Genomic DNA, 20,926 nt, shown 5'->3' on the forward strand with positions numbered 1-20,926 from the left:
AAAAGGAAGGTGAACGCTGAAAGCAGGGGGTTTCACGCCAGATGGCAGTCAGAGTGTGTGTTCAGAGAGGTAAAAGGTGAATCTGGGTGTCTTCTGGCTGAGTTTGCACGTTTCATCCCCGACACAATGCCCCAGCTGTGCATCCATACATACATATTCATTCATACATATGTGAAGAATATTTCTCTCTGATGAAGCTGAACAAAACATCACACAGGAGCCCGTCTGACTGCTCAGCTCAGAGCCTGATCCCCTGAATGACCCCTGATCCCTGAATGAACCCTGACCCTGGACATTCATGAACTTGTACAAAAGATGAGACACCATCAAATATCAGGGTCAGCCTCAGACAAGTGAGCCTCACAGAGCAGTAAATAAATTTTTAGTTTTAAATTCAGTTAAATTTTCACATTTGTTTCTACAAGACGCGATGTCTCTTTGAAGGAAGTATTGTTTTGTCTGTGTACCATAGAGTTTTGTGCTTTATTAATATTTATTTCAGTTGAATGGACTCAGGGAAAATTGCACGTAAGAGCCATGAGAAAGGATACAACTGATTTGATTTTTAATTTTACTATTTGAAAGTAGTGATTGGTAGGATCGTAGAGCAGCACAATGATTTATTTATTTTTTGCCCAGTAATGCATTATTATTGTGCATGCACAACAATATTATTGTGCGTGCAATAATGCATGCACGATAATGTATTTTCAGTTTATAATGCATTCAATTTCTTTTATGCATTTATCTTGATATTAAGGAACATATTTTGTATTCGAAGGACGTTTACTTTTTTGGTGTTTGTTGAAAAGGTTTCTCCTTATAGTTTCTGACAGAGCCACAAGAAAATATTGCTTTATTTATTTAATCATACACGGTGTTAGCTCTTGGTTCAATAGGCTATGTTCATTTCAATATGTTTTAATAAATATTGAATCAGTCCGGCCCTCGGCTTGTAACAAATTTGTTTTTTTGGCCCTCCGTGTATTTGACTTGGACACGCTGCTGTCGGGAGACCACATCACATATCAAATTACTTTATTAGCACACAGGAAGTGTTTCTGATGGTAGTAGTTATTTATTGACTTAATCCTTTGAAAATGTTTGTACATCCATGATGCCCTGGTGACGCATCTGGGGTGTAGCCCTGCTCTCACCTGTAGCCGGCTGGGAAAGGCCTCAGCAACACCTATGACCTGCAGGGCGGATCAGCAGCTGGACACGAGATGATTACGATCGAGGCCACAGTGACTTGAGATGGTAAAGGTAAATGAGTTCAAATATTTGAGGTCCAAGTAATAGAGAGTGTGGTAGACAGGTGAAGAAGAGAGTACAGGCAAGGTGGAGAAAGGTGTCAGGAAAGGTGACAAAAGTTTACAAGACCACAATCACAGCAGCTATTTTGTCTTCTTCTCCTTTCGGCTTTTCCCTTCAGGGGTCGCCACAGCGAATCAGTTGCCTCCATCTAACCCTGTCTTCTGCATCCTCTTCTCTCACACCAACTACCTTCATGTCCTCTTTCACTACATCCATAAACCTCCTCTTTGGTCTTCCTCTAGGCCTCCTGCCTTGCAGTTCAAAACTCGGCATCCTTCTACCAATATATTCACTATCTCAGACCTACAGCAGCTGTGTTGGTACGGCTTGGAAATGATTCTGTAACGAAAAGACAGGAGATGGAGCTGGACGTGAGGAGCTGATGATGTTGACAATGACTTTCTTTGGGAGTGATGGGGATGAACAGGTACAGGAATGATATCAGAGGGACAACACAGGAAGAGAAGTTTGGAGACGGCCAGAGAAGTGAGAAGAAGGTACGCAGTCTTAGGCCATTATTTCTCTGGAATACATATCGTCATTTTGTTGGTCTTTCATCATGCACATACATTTTATCAGGGATAACTTTGTGCTAAATAATGTTTTACTGTCAAGACACAACCTTAAACAAACCACACATTGATCGAAGGCGCTGGGGGATGACAGAAACTATTTGGATGCAGTGGCAGCTAGTGACCATCAGGCCGCGGTGTAGAACCGTAGGTAACAGTCCATTATATAGAGTTGAATTTTCTCGGTACTGCATGTATTTCCACATACAGTACCATGGAGAGGGATGATCTGCTGTGTTTACTACGTATGTGAGCAGCCGAAAGAAAAAAAACTTAGCTTTGAATTAAACTGCTGTAATCTGTTGATCTAATAGCAACTTCACAAACTGTTTCATCTCAAACAAACAAACAAAAACAGCATAAAATACAAGAGAGGCACTATATTTTCAAATATATTATTAATAAGTTTATTAAGTGGTATGAATATTATGTTTCAAAATAAATGAAAAACTGCCGATAGACCTGTACAGTTATATATGTTCACAGTTTAACATGTTCCCTTTGAATTGCCAATATTTAGATTAAAAATAGATAAGATTTACACATTATAAAAAGGTATGATATCCATTATTATAGGGGTATCGAAATCATGATAAATGAAAACCTTTAATTGCCCTTTCAGTCGATTAATCAATCATATATATGTGTGTGTACACACACACACACACACACACACACACACACACACACACACACACTACCACACATATTTGCAGATACAAAAACATTTACAAGAAAAGAATATTCTGAGGCAAATGCAGTTGAGATACTACATTTGGTGTGTGTGTGTGTGTGTGTGTGTGTGTGTGTGTTTGGTGAGTGTTTGTGGGATAAAATAGGATAACACATGCAGGTCACAATCATTTACACCACTGTGCAAACACACACACACACATACACACACACACACACACACACACACACACACACACACACACACACACACACACACACACACACACACTGTATATGGTTGGTGGCTTGCTTAAATGAAATGCTTAGTTAAGCTGCATTTTCTTCTAAACTGCACATCTTGTTTTGCGGGCTGGAATAAAACTTATTTGCTCCTGAAAATGAAAAAAATGGAAAAAAAGGAGCAAATTTCCCTGCTTTGCACTTTGTATTTTAAGAATATAAAATGTCCATATAATAGGCAACCATTGTCACACCACAATTCAGACAATAGTTCATATAGATACTTAAAGTACAGATAAGACATAATACATTTCATTGCTTTTACCCTTAAACCAACTGAGTGGTGTCTTTTCCTCACGAATGCAATAATGCCCCTGTTAAGCAACTTTCACATTTCTGAATGAAAACATAAAAACACTTCGCTCTGACAATTATTAAGACCTAGATTCCCTCTTTGGTCAACCCAAACACCAAAAGTACTAAGTGATATTGAGCTGCTTTTATTAAGTGCACGCTTTTCTGCTGCATATGCTGTGCGCACGTATATACAATAGATAAGTGAGCATTAGACGAGTGAACTGTAAGCTGTTTTATCGAAGCCACTTCATGATATAAGCTGTACAGGAAGGTGAGGTCTGTGAAGGAGGAGTTAGCATGAGCATTATATCAAAGGTAGCTACAATAAGTGCCATAGCAATAGGTGTGATATGGTTATGTTCTAGAAAGTTTCACATTATGTTGTCCTAGCTAGCAAATAACGTGTTATTGTGTTATATCTTTACTTGAATAGATGTAGAAAAATGAGAGAGAATGTTGCATAAAAGAACCTTTACCATATATTAATTGGGATCTCTTTAAAATGAGTAGCTGTTGATGCAGTTTGGTTTTGCTGCCACAAAGTGTGCTGCTCTCAGGCCAGCTGAGATGCTGCAGCCTCTATTTTAAGTGTCTGAACCTTTCCCAACTGATCAGGGGCCTGGTGCAACAATCTTGTTTCCATTGTAATATAAAAAAGCGCCGAAGGTAAATCTGCAAAAATGAAAGCAAATGTGATAGTTTTATAATTAGCAGACTGATACCATCTTATTTTAAGAAAATAAGGCAATAGGATATGAGCTTGCACCCTGAGGAACATTTCCCCTCCTACTACTCAACAGTTCAATGTGTAACGTCAGCTCTTTTTTAAATCCACCCTCAAGTCAAAGTGGTACAGTCCAATGTTGAAGCTAGCCCAGAGCTTCTCTGAAGGTTCCTGGTGGTGGGTTTTATACCAGGAGGTGGCGTTTCTTGTGCAAAGCTAGGTGGTCAGAACGGGAGAAACTGCGTTCACAGTCGGGGCACTGGAATGGCTTGACTCCTGTGTGCTTGCGGAAGTGTCTCGTCAGCTCGTCTGAACGGGCAAACTTCCACGTGCAGCCCTCCCACATGCATTTGTAGGGTTTCTCACCTTCACACATAGGAAAAAAAACACATCAGTATCAATAAATACTTCCAAAGAGTGATATTTAAGATGATTTGGAAAGTACAGATTGTGTGTGAATTAAGAACTTTACCAGTATGTGTCCTGCGGTGTGCCTTGAGGTGGGAACTTTTTGTGTACACTTTGTTGCAGCCAGAGAAGTCACAGTGGTGAATCCGTCGCTTTTTCAGTGTGTCAGGAGATTCAGCAGAGTGAGGATGTTGTGTGGTTGAATGAACTATAACCGATGGGTTGTTCCCCCTAACAGAAACAAGGAGAAGACATTATTATGTCAGAGTTGACAGCTGCTGTTTCATCTGGTTTGACAAGGAGAGGGCGCTGGATGCAAGCACAGGCCTTCATCGATGATGTTGAAATCACGTACGTTTAAATGGACTGCAACTGCTTTCACAATACAGCAACAATTTCTGCAAGTAAAGCTGTTGAAAAACACCCACCTTTTTCTAATGTGCCACACCTTTGTTGTGTCTTATCAAGTCTCTACTGTTTGTAACTCAACCAGCCCATTTATTGGAGTGTGATGAACATTTTATGCAAACTACAGAGATGCAAATGCAGAAGATTCCTCAGTGTTATACAGAACATCATTTCATTGAGGTACACGTGACGAGACTTTTTCTGCACTATCAATCTATCATCAAAGTGTCTGCGTGTGTGTTTGTGTGCGTGTGTTCACGTGTGCGTGTGTGTGTGTGTGAGCATGTGGGTGCTGCTGGCAGTTGAGAGCAGGTGGTGACTTTTGAAATACGAATCCGTCGTAGATCAGTTCTGTATACAGGAATGTTAAAACAATCCCTTGTGATACACAAACACACACACTAGAATACATGTTGGTACGGCTTTAAAGTGGAGGACCCTCACTGAGACTATACATTCTAACTCCATCATTTATTTCGTTGTATCATAAGCATAATGACAAACAAAGATCTTTAATCTTTATCCTTATACTAACACAATTGTAACATTAACCCTAAATCCAAGTGTTGCCTTTCAAAAAGTGAGATTCATGTAGAATAGCCTAACTTCTCACAATGTTCTCATTTCAAATGTCTCACAATGAAACTTGGTTTCACAAAGACAGCTGTACAAGGACACACACAAACTATTAATACATAAAAATACACCCATTACTAAATAAATCCACCCAACATGCAGTATGTTGACATTCATGTAAGCGTACTCTGACAGGTGAGGGGATGACATGTACACATACTTCCTCTCCCCTTAGGGGTCCAATTATTTCTCATTTTCCCAGAAACCTCAGGATGCTTAACATGCAATTATTTACGCTGTTATGCTCTAGCAGAAGAAACACCGTTACGAAACGGATGGAGTGGGTGAGATTGGACAATGAGTGGTAAATAAGTCCAGGAAGTGCTGAGTGGGGAAATAAAGGAGAGATGGGAAGGAAGGAGGAGGTGACAAGCTCAAGATGGCTGATTTGAAGCCGTGTGGCTGACTCAGAAGTGATAAGATGAAACAGGAAGGAGCAAAACTAGAAATGACGGAACAGAAGAAACCACAGTGAAACAAAGGAATCTGACACACCCTACAAACAGTTCAGTCAGTGGGTGGAGGCGTTGCTCATGACAGGTTTGTTGTACTGGTTCTGCTATACTAGTTATCGCTGAAAATTGGAAACTCTTGTCCCTGTTTTATCCTCTCCTTTTACATACCTACACAAAAATGAAAAGTTGTGAAGGCACAAACTCTGTTGTATGTCACTGAGTATTTACGAAAACAGTCGAACAATTTTGTGAACTTCATTTTCCTGAATAAAAAGCAATCTTCTGAAAGGACGATGGCTATGAGTTGTACATTCCTCCCTTTGTTGCACTCATACAACAAAGCGAGGAATATTTCCATCGTGTTCTGAGTGACTATTGTCCATATGCAAATAATCTGAGAATTATTTAAAGAAAAATATTTAAATTAATTCAAATATTCACTGCAGGTCACTACATATAATGCATGTTTTGATTTCTCTGTTGATAATGTCACATTTCATGTCCAGGGTTGATACAAATATAACTACAGTGATACCTCTACTTACGAATGTCTCTACTTACGAAATTTTCTACTTACGAAATTTCTCAGCAGGAAAATATTACTTCTACTTACAAAAGAAATTTTGACTTACGTAATGTAAAAACACAGTAATGGCTGATACTCGAATCTCCCACAGGTTCCTGAACGCAACGTTCTCATAGCTGCTCTGCTATTGGCTATTACCTATTAGTATCTTCCTGGCATCCCATTGGCTAAGAGGGATGCCACTCCAGCTCTGTGTGGAGCTAGAACGGTGCTTATGGAGTGTCTCAGTATTGGGTACTCGACCCGTGAGGTGTTCTGATAGTTTTGCGCAAATATAATAACTTTTTGAGTACGTATTCGCTATGGACCCCAAGAAAGTGATGGAGAAAAGAGGAAAAGAAACAACGAAGAAAAGAGTTTTTTTGTCCAAGCAAAGCAAGAGATAATAGAAAAGCCTGAAAAAGGGATGCGTTTGGTTGATTTCGCCAAAGAATATGGCCGTAATGCATCTACAATCGTCACATTATTAAAACAAAAGGAAGTTTAAGGAGTTTAAGGCATCGCGTTGGTGGTTGGAGAAGTTCAAAAGGAGGACTGGAATTCACTCTGTTGTTCGGCGTCGTGAGATAGGAGCGCATGAACCAGAGGGCAAAAAACAATGTGGACAGCAGTTAAAAGGTAAATGACCATCATTATTATTCTTTACTCATTGTTTTTTACATTATACACAGCTCTCATTTATTGTGTAACAATCTAATCGTAAAATGTATTTGTCACATGTTTTGATGCATTTTTATGCTTTATAAAACATTTATGTCGGAATTTTTGTGGGCATGGAACGGATTAGGGCATTTGCATGGAAAATGCGTCTCTACTTACGTAATTTTCTACTTACGTAATTTCTTCCGGAACCAATTAATACAGTTGCATGAAAAGTTCAACTCAACACAAACTGCCTGACTTTCAGAAATGCACATAGTTCTCTGATAACTGTGATTATAATGTGTTCACTTTTGACCCACTTTTATTTTCTGTGTAAAGATTCTTCTTGTCTTCTACTGACGGTCTGAGAGAACCTTTCATTGGCTTTTGTTCCCATATGTCGAATCAACCTCATATTTTCCCCTGCAATACCCCTACCTTGACCATTTCATAAAGAGGACTCTTTTGGTATCAGTTCTATTAAATCACATCAGACCGGTATGAAAAAAAGCCAACCCAGTCTGAAATATCACAGTAGGAGTGACTTTGGATCCAGACAGCTTCTAACCACATTGCCTTATACAGTGAAAAGGGAAGCGCTGCAGCAGGCTGAAAAGGTTTCATAATATGTATGAGGGTATCAGTGTGTCACTCACCCATATTCGTGTGATATCCTGATGACTGATGACTTCATGTCATGACTGCTGTGGAAGTTAGTGGCGAACTCAGAACGTGGTTCTGTTTTGATTGGTTTGGACAGGCTGTGGGCGTCTCCTTGTAGCTCGAGAGGTTTCGTTGAGTGACCTGGACAGATATGAAATATTACCAAAAGAAACATATATATAAAGTCAGTATCGCGGCATAGCCGGAAATCATTAATAAGAGCATATTGTTAAACGATTGTACATACATTGAATTTAAAATTAATGTTACCATTTTGTAAACATCCTGATATTAATTTAAAGAATTCGAAACCAGACAAAATCTCAAAAAAAGCCACTATCCAGCATTTTAACATGCACTCATACAGTGAAGTGGTGTGAGCTTGACCAACTGGAGGTTGTTTTTATTCCTGTTATTTGGTCCATTTGTTCAGTTTTCAACAGGTTTCAGTTCCACTTTGACGAGACGGAATTTTAGAAAAGGAAGGAGGGGATCAGATTTTAAAGTGGATTCATATTAAAGACACTTTCATGGAGGAGGTGTATACTCTCTTTTTGTGATTTACTGTTTTTTTAAATGTAGTCATTTTGTTCTTGTAATTGAGTGGTTATTTTTTTGTCTTCATTATACAAAGAGTACCAAAAAAACCCCTCAAATTTAATACAACCGAAAACGACAATAAAATGACTAAAGTAATACTGTAAATGATAGTTCACCTGTCTTGTGCTCCCTGCTTCGATGGTGGTCGTTGTCACTGGCGACAGGCGGGCTCACCATTATTGGCTGATGCAGGTGGAGGGGTGAGGGGTAGAGGACGGACAGAGGCACCATAACTGGAGACACCATAACCCCAGAACCCGACATGACCCCCGAACCAGAGCCAATCAGAGGAGTCACCACAGTGGGGTAAGCAAGTGAGGGATTGGGTGACTGTAGACCCAGGGAGGGTGAGGACCGCAGCTGGGAATGTGGGGGGGAGGCACGGCTCGCTGTGTTGTAAGGTGAAGGTGGGGAGCTGCGCGATGAGGCTGGGGAGGATGCGGAGGAGCAGGGTGGAGAAGAGGATGATGAGCTGGAGGAGGGGCGCTTGCTCACTGACAGGTCCACAGGTTCCAGCTGGGAACTGGAGGGATTACTGGGGGTGTGCGGTTGAGTAAAGGGGTGCATGTGTGTTGAATGGTAGAGGTGGGTTGGATGGGAGAAGATCACTCCATATGGCTCCGGGGTTTTCACTAACGAAGAGTATAATGACTGCAAGAGAGGATGTAGGAGAAGGAAGCAATGAATGGAGACAAAAGGGTGGCGAGTTAAACATTTCCTGTTCCATATTGAATAACAGGGAAATATGTTTCTGCTACAAAAACATCTGTATTACACCAAAAAAAAACGAAAAAGGAAAACCAGCTAGGTTTGGGAGTAAATATCAGTTTTACACCTGAATGTGTGTGTTTGTTAGCCTGTTGTTTGGCAGTGTTTGTATCCATTGTATGTTAATGTCTCAGTACAGCAGCCTGTTTGTCCAGGAAGGGCAGGAATGTGGGAAACAGTCAGTCTGGAGACGTAGAGTAGGTATGTGTGAAGGTGTGTGTATTTGTGAGCTGCTGTCATGCCCGAACATGTTTTTGATGCCATGTAGGAACTATGACCTACACACACACACACACACTACATTTTCACAAACTTACCGTCTCCATGTCTGACTTCAGAGGGTAATCATACATCAGCATGGCTGCACAGGCCAAGCTCCTACAAATACAGACAGACAGAGCCGTCAGTACAGATAGCACACATTAAATATATGACAAAACATTTGGTATGTTTGTGAATTATTTCATTGACTATTATGTTCAGTTGCAGTTCAATGTGAAAGCTGGTAATGATCTCAAATACACAAAGATCCCTCATACAAAAATATACAAATTAGGCTTTTTTTGTTTAATATTTGAGTTTTATCTTTTGGGGACCAAAACATGTTTACATGAAGTCATACTATGGTGGAGATGCTACCAACACACTGTCGGTGGAAATTTGACAGTAATAATAATAATGATTATAATGATAATGATGATGACAGAACAAGAAGAAGTATACATTAGGCACTAGTCTTGTCAAATTTAAGTTAGAAACCAGAAAGGAGCGATGAATTTAACCTAGATAATGTATTACATTTTAATAATCCAAATCATATTTTGTGCTATTTTAATATTATTATTTTTTATTACTAAAGTTGTCACACACATTAACATATACTAATACAGTATTTCCACACGCAAGAACTGTAAAAGAAAAAAATGGGTACACAAATAGTAAATGTACTTGAGTTAAAAAAGAAGAAGACATGTTTTAAAGGCAGAAAACATGACAATCATCAAGACTGTTCTAACATGACACATGTATGTACAGCTACACATGTTTGACACATGATGAAAACTAAATAACAGACGAAAGACTAGACAAACTCCTGGAGTTAAGTATAGGTGTCTGAAAAGTGTCTGAAGTGTTTCTGTCGGTGGGCTCCTCCTCACTTCCAGGAAATCCCATTAGACGTTCGGCAAACATAATTTTCTGTCAGACCTTTCATATCTAGTCCACCCCTTATCCTTCAGAAATCTCTGGATTGTTATGTCATCACTCTTGTCCATGTGATAGTGTGTCACATTAATGAACAATGAAGAGCCATCTCATCATCCCTGCAGTGTTACGTTGTAGACATCACTATCACTGCTTGTTTTGAAGGACTAAAGAGGTTCCAGGCATGATTGCTAAATTGTCCAAATCTACATAAGAATCTGTACATCACTGTTTTCTAAACAGGCAGAAACAGACACCACCTAATGAGGCCTCTTGAGTGTCTGGATCACAAGTGTGTGACGTTTGTAAATCCATTCACGTGTACATACATCCAAAAGTCCAAGTGCTAGAAAAAAATTCTGTTTGTGCCGAAACTAAAGTTCTGTTTATGAGCATGGTGTGTGTGTGTGTGTGTGTGTGTGTGTGTGTGTGTGTGTGTGTGTGTGTGTGTGTGTGTGTGTGTGTGTGTGTGTGTGTGTGTGTGTGTGTGTGTGTGTGTGTTTGTTTATGTGATCTGATTAAAGTCCACAGTCTGGAGACAAGTTAGCTTGTAATTATTAACAAATGGGCAAGAACATAGGTCGTCACACCCTAGCACACACACACGCACACACACACACACACACACACACACACACACACACACACACACACACACACACACACACACACACACACACACACACACACACACACACACACACACACACACACACACACACAGTCTAGATGTCACAGTGTAGATGAGGACCAGACCAATGAGAGAGCAGGATGCTTGCTTGCTGGGTCAGGAAGGGTGTGAACATGACGACTGCAGCCTCGCCCTTTGCCCGGCTCCAAAGAAACAAAGCAACTGCACTCAGGTGGAGACTGGTGTCTGTGTGCAAGTGTATACATAGGTCTTTGAGGGTGTGTTTTCTGATCTGGGCTGGTATTGTATCGTAGTTCAACTTGAGGTCATGCAATTGTTCTATTGTAGTTGTGGATCACCCACAAAGAGGTGATAATATGAGCAGGTAATATGCAAAGCACAAGCAGATAAATCACGAATCAGAACAGAAGAAAGAACACAAGAAGGAACGTCTCAGCTTAGAAATGAAATGATAAGCAGAGTTTATCATTTTCCAATCAGATACGTAGAATTGAAAATATCTGTCAGATTAGTTGGTTGGTAATGGTTTAAAAAAAAAACACCAGGAGTCTATCCAGTTTATTATTTACCTTCCTTATCAGGCGATGCAGTACAGTTGGCCTTCTATAAGAGTAATATTTCTGGCCCCTTTTAAATAGCCTGCAGTGCACTGAACTACTGTACTTATATACTGCCACGGAGTACTGTATTTAAACACTATGGGGGTGTACTGATGTACCACCTCAGTGTTGGCGGTGGTCAGCTGCCCATAGCCACAAAAAAGCAGCAGCTAGCAGCAGTGTGGTGATCACTCAGGGGCCATTTACACAAAGACCTTTTCCCCTGTAAACCGAAACCTTTTGAATAATTTTGTCTGTTTATACGGAAGTGGTGCTTTCAGTGACTGAAACTGACTATGACTTTATCCCATACAAAACAGTACACACAGTCGGAATAACAAAAAATACAGTCAGGTCGTTCAGTTTTGTTTGTGCTGCAGACTCTGTTTTTTGAAAACTTATGCCTACTTCAACCTTGGCATTCATTCATTCATCTGTTTTCTGTCATCTCTGTAGGGATGTAGGGGACTGGACTCTCCTTGGCAACATTTTCAGTCGTGTTTGTGGATTTATTTATGGAGATCATTTCTGAATGAATACTCCATATATACAGAAGGTTTTAGAAAAGAAAAGTGAAACTTTCATTAGATCAACCAGAATATATCAGCAAAAGTACTGTAAATGTTTTCACCAAGTTATTCTATTCTTTACAAGATAAAGAGTTGTTTAAAACATATATAGAAATATATATAGAAATATGTAATACACACCCATCCACACTCACACACACACACACATATAAATAAATGTCATGAACAAAATGTAATTACAATAATTACAAATAACAGATTTTTAAATTATGAATTTGCTTCCAAATACATAAATAACCATTTAAAAGCATCCATAACCACTTACAACTACATCAATCTGTTTAAAACCTTTTATGAAATGTTTGCACTCATTAGTCCATTACAGAAGCTTAAACCACCTTGTTGCTGCTGGGCTGAGTGGTTTCAGCGTCACAATACTGTTTGTGTGATGTCGTCAGCACAAAATGCAACAAACCCCCTGAAGCACATCTGCATTCACAAAAGAGCTGATGGATAAACAGCATGCATTCCTCTCAGAGTTCACCTGACAAGCAGAGTGTGAGACACAAACCCTTCAGGTTGAGAGAGGCAAATCAGCTTGTCACTGGTTTGAGTAAACACTGGGCAATTTGATGGTAAAAGAGCACAGTAATGAATGTTGTTTGACTTAATCGACGTGGAGGTGCCTGCCAGCTGGTTTGGGTTTAACACAGGAGAAAAAAAAATAAGGGGAGGGGGGGTTATCAGGCAGCGTGTGTGTGTGTGTGTGTGTGTGTGTGTGTGTTTGCGTGTGTGTAGCTAGTCTTCTGTGAAAAATAAAAATCTACAGCAATCAGTGGTCGAGACATAAAGTTACTGTGACCGTGAATCTTCTGCTTAAGTGACTTTAACTTCAAATTTTTCAGCATTGGACAGAAATTCAATCATTTGTTCATTCATTCATTTATTTATCTTTTCAAGAGGAATCAATATATAGAAATTGTGGTGGAAGACCTGATTATTAAAGTCTTATCAAGCTATGAATGTACTGATAAATGACAACAACAATAGTTTGCTGAAGGCCAAGTTGCAACAAGCCTCTGACCCACTGAATTTCATAACACGTCAACAGATCTGAGTGAGAACAAAAAAAAAAATCCGTCTGAGAGACAGATCAGAACACTGTTGCACCTTCACTGCATCAGAACATCTGTCAAATGTAAAAACCATGACACACACACACACACACACACACACACACACACACACACACACACACACACACACACACACCGTGAGGTGCCGGTGCCGGTGTGTACTGCACCTTACGGGTAAATACGAAACCCTACCCGCATAGTTAGGAGCATTTTTCACCACGACATGTGGGTGTGTGTTTGTCCATGTCGAGTGTGGTCTGCAAATATTGTCCTTCAATGTCAGTAGAGCTACTGTGTACTCAACATCAACCCACTCAGCAAACACTTCCTACCCCCCCCCCCCACTCATGTCTCTAGCTTTGGACTCCAGGTCTATATCGCTCGCTCACTCCTTACTACTGTATTTATGTGAACCACACAGTACCCCACACTCCTTTCCTCTCTTTCTCCATGAATGATGATAAACAACATGACTGAAGGGGGAAAATATTGTGGCTTGCAGTCACTGGCTACCGACTCAACCACACATACACACATTGTACACACATTTATACAGACTAAGAAGCGCACAATAAGTTTCTGCTAGCTCAACAGAATGCACACACTAAATCACGAAAGAAATTATTACGGTCGTGCACACATGCTCAAACATACAGACACACACACACAGAGACCCACAATCCTGTGTGCACACACGCAAACACAAACACACAGTAATGGCAACAGGCTGCAGATGATGAGATCACCAGAGAGACTAGAAACCTCCTGACAACAGTTTTGTCCAAGAACACACCACAAAAGTACACACACACACACACACACACATGCACACACACACAAAGCGAGAGAGAGAGAGAGAGAGAGAGAGAGAGAGAGAGAGAAGAGAGAGACAAACACACTGCAAGCATTTGGCTTCCTGCTTCTTTCGCCTCTCTCCATCTTCTCATCTCATGTGCGTCTTTTTTTTTTGCCTGGTCATCTTTCTCATCGTATTCAATTTTTCGCGTCTCATCACTTGCAGTTTATGACATCATGTAGCTTGACTCCCACCTCATTATTCATTAATTATTTAATATCCCAAATAGTGTGAGTCATGGTGACAGATGGTGCGCTAATGTCCCCCGTCATAGTTCTCCTATTTATGAGCTCACCTCTGATGAAGGTTCTCATCGATACACACTCGCCGTGGCTCATCTGAATCGACCTCATTGGTCCTGCCTGCTCCTTAATTTCAACCTCTTCCTTTGCTTTCTACACACTTAACTGCCCCAATAGTGCCAAATGACAACTCTCACTGAAGCCCACTGAAGCATCCACCTTTTCTCTTCTTTTGGCTTCTTATTCCTTCATAATAGGAGTATAAATCAGCATGTACAACATAGATAAACACTCAGAGGAGCATAGGGCCCTCTGAGCACCTCTCCAGCAGATCGTGGGGTTTCAGGCCTGCAGACCTTAGGGGGAAGCCAGAGGGGGCCCATCAGCAGGGGAGAGGAAACAGGATCCATCATCACACACACATGGAAGCACAGAGATACACACAGATAGACACACCAAGTCGACACAAAGGCACGAGGAAAGACACTCATGGACACACAAATAGGGCCATACTTGTCAAAGACAGCAATGTTTTGAGGCTTTCCAGACAACTGGGGAGAGAGAGAGAGATGGAAAGAGGGAGAGAAAGTTCCAAAGAAAAAAAAGAGAGGGAGAGAGGCGGAAGCCCTAAGAGTTTTGTCTGACTGTTATTATTTCCACACTCCATGATGGGTCGGGGGATGTGAGAGAAGGAGGACGTGGAGGAGAGTGAAGCAAAACGGGGGGTGCTGATGCAGGGGGCCTGCGGTTTCCTGTACACCCCCCCCCAACACACACACACACACACACACACACACACACACACACACACACACACACACACACACACACACACACACACACACACACACACACACACACACACACACACACACACACACACACCTCCCTTGCAGAAGAATGAGAGAAGAGGGAATAGAAAGAGTGAACGGGTGAAGAAAACAGCTGCTCTGACCAAACTATGTCAAAATGGAAGTGGAAAGAACAAGGCAAAGACTGAAATGGGGAAGAAAATAAAGTGGGTTCTGACCAAAATATGACAAAACTTCAATGAACCTCAAACATGGGGAGAGGGCTGGGGGTAACAAATAGTCACATAGGCTCAAAACCAATGGTTTAAAAGCGGCACCAGACACACTGGTATGTGTATGTCTGTTCCATGACTGTATATGTGTACATGTGCTGGCATGCATGTCAAGTTGTGTGACGACTCACCACTTTTAACATTAATGCCTGTCTGTGGACACTGACAGTGTCACAGTGTCCTTATTCCCTTAATTTTACTATTCACAGCAATCCGGCCTCCAGGAGTTTAATGTTTAGCTTTAATGTTCCCCAGGACATGCCCTTTGAGTGGGCTGCGTGTGTGTGTGTGTGTGTGTGTGTGTGTGTGTGTGAGTGTACACACTTACGCATATTGTTCCACTAGATAACATCAGCATGTTGATTCAGGAAAAAGGCATAGAGGTGGGTGGGGTATCTGGGGTGTGAGCATACAAGTGTGTCTCAGCTTCAATGAGAGACAAATAAGACAGAGATAAAGAGCAGTCGGCTTGTCTTTCTCTGTTTTTAACCTTCCCAAAGGGGAAGGAAGAGTGTGAAGTGAAGAGGCAGAGAGACAGAGAGAGCTCGCCCCAATTCCACACGTCCACCCCCCACATCCCTTCTTTCTCCCTCTTTCTCCCTCACTCCAAGCTCTAAACAGGATAAGGGCTTCATATGCCAAGTGGAATGTGTGACGCAAGCGTCAGCCTTGAAACAAAGCACAGGAAACAGGGACAGACAGAAATGGAGAAACACACACACACACACACACACACACACACACACACACACACACACACACACACACACACACACAAAAGATGTGTGTTTTAAAAGTAGTAAAGCAAGGGGACAAAGAAGTTCAATGTGAATGACTTTTTTAAGCAGACTATCCCTCACACACACACACACACACACACACACACACACACACACACACACACACACACACACACACACTTGTAACATATACTGTAATACTCGGCGCTGTGTGAGCGTCACTGCGCAGTGACTTCATGGTCATCCTGTATCATCATCAGAATTAACCTTGATGGATGGCCTGTCAATTCGTTTGACAGCTGAAACCATTAATCAATAACTTTGTGAGTCTAATGACAGAAATCCAGTCATCATTATCATTTTCAACAACAAGTGGAAAATAACTATCACTGATTGTCATAAATTTTATGATCATATATTATATGACTCGATGGGCCGTTATGATTGTTCTCACTTCTGATAACAAAGGATTTCTAAGGGACACAATGAACAGAATTATCTATTTAATGAATAAATTTCATTTTTTCTCACTACTCTGAAATGTTCTTGCACCACATCTTTTTTGGTCACAATGATTGATTGATATTTTTTAATTATGACTGACTGTAATGCCTTATATTTTCAAATGTTCTGTCAAAAAATAAAACTCAATAAACACATTGTTGAACAGACACTAAACTCTGGCTCATTACCAAAAACTGCCACACTTGTATTAATCCCTACTTCTAGCCAATCTCAAATTAGATTAACACATAACAGATCACATACCATTAGGGCTAAAAAAGAAAAGAAAAAAAAAAGTGAAACAACTACAGATACGCATACTTTCTACTTATTCACTTGCTTATTTCGATTAATCAAACAATATGTTCTACAGGATCTGAAGGCTATAAATAATTATGGGATCATAAATCAACGATAAAATCATTTCTAATCTAGCCCCTAAATGGCAATAAGGACCCAACAATAAAATGAAAGTTATATTATTATACTCCATACTATATATTCATATATTACTTTAACGCACTATTAAAAACACGCCATATAATGTTGGTTTAACACACAAATTTAACACACAGAGCGTGTTTTGTTTGTATGATCAGTAAAGAAATAAACCCACAGTGGACATCACTGAGGAGAAACGTGCGTGGATTTCTCCTCTCCATCGTAAATATAACACGTCTATTCCCACATGGACCCACGAGGAGCGGTGCGCCCTCAGGACGCAGCCGACACGAACACCAGTGTCCGTGGAACTTTACCAATCAACACATATTGTGAAGACTTATTAAAAAAATAAAAATAAAAATAAAAAACTTACCTCACTGACAGAATAAACAGTCTATTTCCTGTAGAGGAGTTTTAACAGATGTCTTTCTGAAAGACAGCAAACTTCAAATCAGGCAAGTCCGCTGGAAAAAGTGACGCAGAAAAGCGATCAGCTCAAGTCTTTCAACGACATCGGCTTTAAAAAAAACAAACCAAAAAAAAAAAAAAAAAAAACCAAGACGGTCCACCGATCGATGGCACCACAAAACTTCCCCAAGTTACGAAACCGTTCGCGTCTCCCTTTCCGTTTTAGAAACTGTTGCTGTCACATGATCCGCTGCCTGTCTGTCCTCCATGGGGTCCGGGCCGCTGGGCGGGGTCGGGCCGCTGGGCGGAACCGGGCGGGGTGGTCCAATCTCGGGTGTAGTTGTGTGTCTGCGCGCCTTTGGAGAACTATAGGCGACTTGGAGCAACTTTTGACAACAGCAGCAGGGTGCAATTACTGAACCAGTAGGACAGCTTCTCAGGCTTTTATTAATGGACTGCACCCAGGATGAGTCTTTATTAGGTGCGCGTAAAATGCAGCATCCGGAACTGAATGGTGCATGTAAAGAAAAGAGCTCAACACAGACGCATTTTTATTTATTTATTTTTTCCATGCTAGAAATATGTGGTCACCAGAATGAACATTTGCAAGAAGGTTTATTTCTCACTCGTTACATTGAGCTAATCATCCAATCATAATAAAAAACTGAAAAAGAATCAGAATTTGTACTGAGCCTCTGTGTGTGATCCAACCAGGGGTCAGGGTATAAGATTAAAGCATATGCAGCCTTTTCCCAGATCTGACAATGATTTACACACTCTGCTTTCATACCAGGACATAATAATATGTGCATTAGTTAATGGAGGATCACCCTGACAGAAATAAGATCAAATCTTTCATGTCATTCAAGTGAACATCCTTGCATAGAAACCATGCGACATAGTGCAACAAGGCACTACACTGTGAGTTAGCAGATTTAGAAAGTAACACACAGTAGCACAATGCTTCTCTTTGCTCTTAGTGAGGGGAAGTGTGGTGATACTTGATGCTGCTGTTGAGCTCACTGTAACCACTCACTGCAACTCCTACTCCCACAATATGTCCTGTAATGTCTGCCCACCAAGTTTGCAAGCTTTTAATACTAGATTTCAAGGATATATATCTCCCCACCTATACATTTGAATAAGCTCATTTGAAAACCTCACGGTGTCACGTTTTAACTCCACCCACTACCTGCCCAACCAGCTTGACAGTTGGATATTTGTTCATGTGTTTATTTCTTTGTGAGTCATAAAATGTATTTATTTATATATATCTGTATGTATGTATATATATATATATTTGTTTGTTTTTGTTTATTTATTTATTCATTCATTCATTCATATTCCTCCTCACAGACACCGACGCCAGTTCTGGGTCCGACTGATGCACTGCCTGCTGGTGAGAGAACTTCGTGATGGGTGTGCTTGGTTTATAATACCAATACATTTGTTTTCATATGTTTGGTATGAAGTCTGTCGTGGGATGCTGGAGCTTATCCCAGCCAACTGGGTCACGAGGTAGGGTATACTCTGGGTGTGATGCCACCACGGATATATATGTATATCTACAGTAATCACAGTAATCCCTCGCTTATTCGCGCTTCAAGATGCACGGCTTGAAGCGCGATACAGTCCACGCGTCTGCGTAGGCGCTGCATTCCGACACTCACGGAATGCAGGGGATTTCCGTGTATTAAAGAACCACTTTTCTGTAATACAAAAGTGTCTTAAACAGTTTATAAAAGTGTGGGTTAAGGTAATACAGATAGAAGGTGGCTTAAAATCAGTATGGAGAGGGTTCATAAATGTTTAAAATTACTATTATAATATTATGAATACTACTAGAATGTGTTTTTTTTCTCAAAGCCATGTAGATTCTGTTGACCTCCAACAAAACATTCTTTTTTTTTCATGTTTTGTCTGTCATGCATTACAGCATATTTGCATGATGACTTATAGTGCTTTGTATGAAACTCCTTGCGTTATTCCATTTGCACACATGTTGGTTATATATTATAAATGACATCTGCAAGTAGATACACATGTACACTCCATCTATTACACTGGGTAAGCATTGTTTTTACAGAAATTAGACTGAAAGCTCAAGAACTTAAACCAGAAATTTTTGCAATAGCATCACCCTTTTGCCCTAGATTGTGCATTCTCCTCTCTTTCCTCCTGTTTGCATATGGATGTGCATTGGATGATATGTACATAAAATTTAGAGTTAGTGTCAACTGTTTAAATATTTGAAAGTGAAGAACTTTTAGTTTTTAAACACATTGACCTCTGTTAATCAGAGTTTAACAGCTAAACAGCTAAACTTTTGTGTGGACACAAAAACATGCCCAAACACCAACACCCACATACAGATTTTATAGTTAGTTTTATGTTGAGCATGTTATGTCTGTGTATGTTCTCAGTTATCCATGTCATGGTTATCCGAAGCTATTTAAATCAATCCACTGGACTTTAAGAAAGTTTATTGGAAACGTTTCGCCTCTCATCCAAGAGGCTTTGTCAGTTCTGAAGGTCTTGAAAGTCTTGTATTCATTGTCAAACATAATCACAAAGCTATTTCTATATAAGTAAATGAAATGAAATAATTCAGCTGTTTCTGAAAGTCATTAAGAAAAATACAAAATATATATCCACTACTCAGGGTGTGCACTTTGTCACATTCAGGTGGCAAAATGCAGTTACAACACTCTTACTGTACTCGCTTATTTTTAAGAGTAACCATTCAGATTAAAAGCATGACTTTGTACAGGCAAGCCTTCTTTTTTGTTTTTTTGTTGCTTTCTTTGGTTTACTTTAAAAAATTAGTGTATTACACTAATGGGATTTGAAACTACCTCCGGAATGTGATTTCAATCCACCCTGCAAAAATCAGATTTCATGTGGTATGTGACTGTTCAGACTACAAAAGCGACATCCGTCTGGATGAGCTAAAAATCAGATGTGGCTGCCAATGTGAACACAGGCTTTGTGTGCTCTTCATCAGAATAACAACATAATCTCTACTACTCTACTACTATTTCTCTCTCTTTCTCTCTCTCTCTCTCTCTCTCTCTCTCTCTCTCTCTCTCTCTTTCTCTCTCTCGCTCTCTCTCTCTGTGTGTCTCTCTCTCTCGAAGGCAGGTCCTCAGTTTATAAATGTCAACTTTGGCCGGGGGTAAAGGCGGTGGCGTGTGCTCAGACAACTGTTTGCACAGACACAATTCAAACATGAACGTCTGTCCCTGAAGGAGCGGGATGTGACAGACAGGAGATTGTCCTGTGTGGGTGTGTGAGGGACTTTGATGGAATTGAATGACAGTCATTAAGTGCATTTCTTGGTTAAAAGAACATACTGTATATTCCTGAAGGTATGATTCCAGGAAATTCTTTCCAATGACAGACATAATGTCTTCACTGTGTACAGATGACTGAATGAGAGGTTAGTCACATGATGCAACACTTATCTGAACAAAAGCC

General features: G+C 40.4%; 1 protein-coding gene across 1 annotated transcript; it reads right to left on the reverse strand.

Annotated features, from left to right (window-relative positions):
* Positions 1-2,270: 2,270 nt before the first annotated feature.
* Positions 2,271-17,727, reverse strand: klf3 (Kruppel like factor 3 (basic)). The gene is made up of 6 exons (XM_068321862.1): positions 17,415-17,727; positions 9,369-9,429; positions 8,400-8,934; positions 7,677-7,824; positions 4,358-4,524; positions 2,271-4,251 (listed from the first exon to the last, which is right to left on the reverse strand). The coding sequence occupies exons 2-6, from the start codon at positions 9,408-9,410 to the stop codon at positions 4,070-4,072; spliced, it is 1,074 nt and encodes a 357-aa protein (XP_068177963.1). The 5' UTR covers positions 9,411-9,429; positions 17,415-17,727; the 3' UTR covers positions 2,271-4,069.
* Between the last annotated feature and the right edge of the window lie 3,199 nt (positions 17,728-20,926).

The sequence above is a fragment of the Antennarius striatus genome, chromosome 8 (genome assembly GCF_040054535.1).
Source record: "Antennarius striatus isolate MH-2024 chromosome 8, ASM4005453v1, whole genome shotgun sequence".
Classification (NCBI taxonomy): Eukaryota; Metazoa; Chordata; class Actinopteri; order Lophiiformes; family Antennariidae; genus Antennarius; species Antennarius striatus.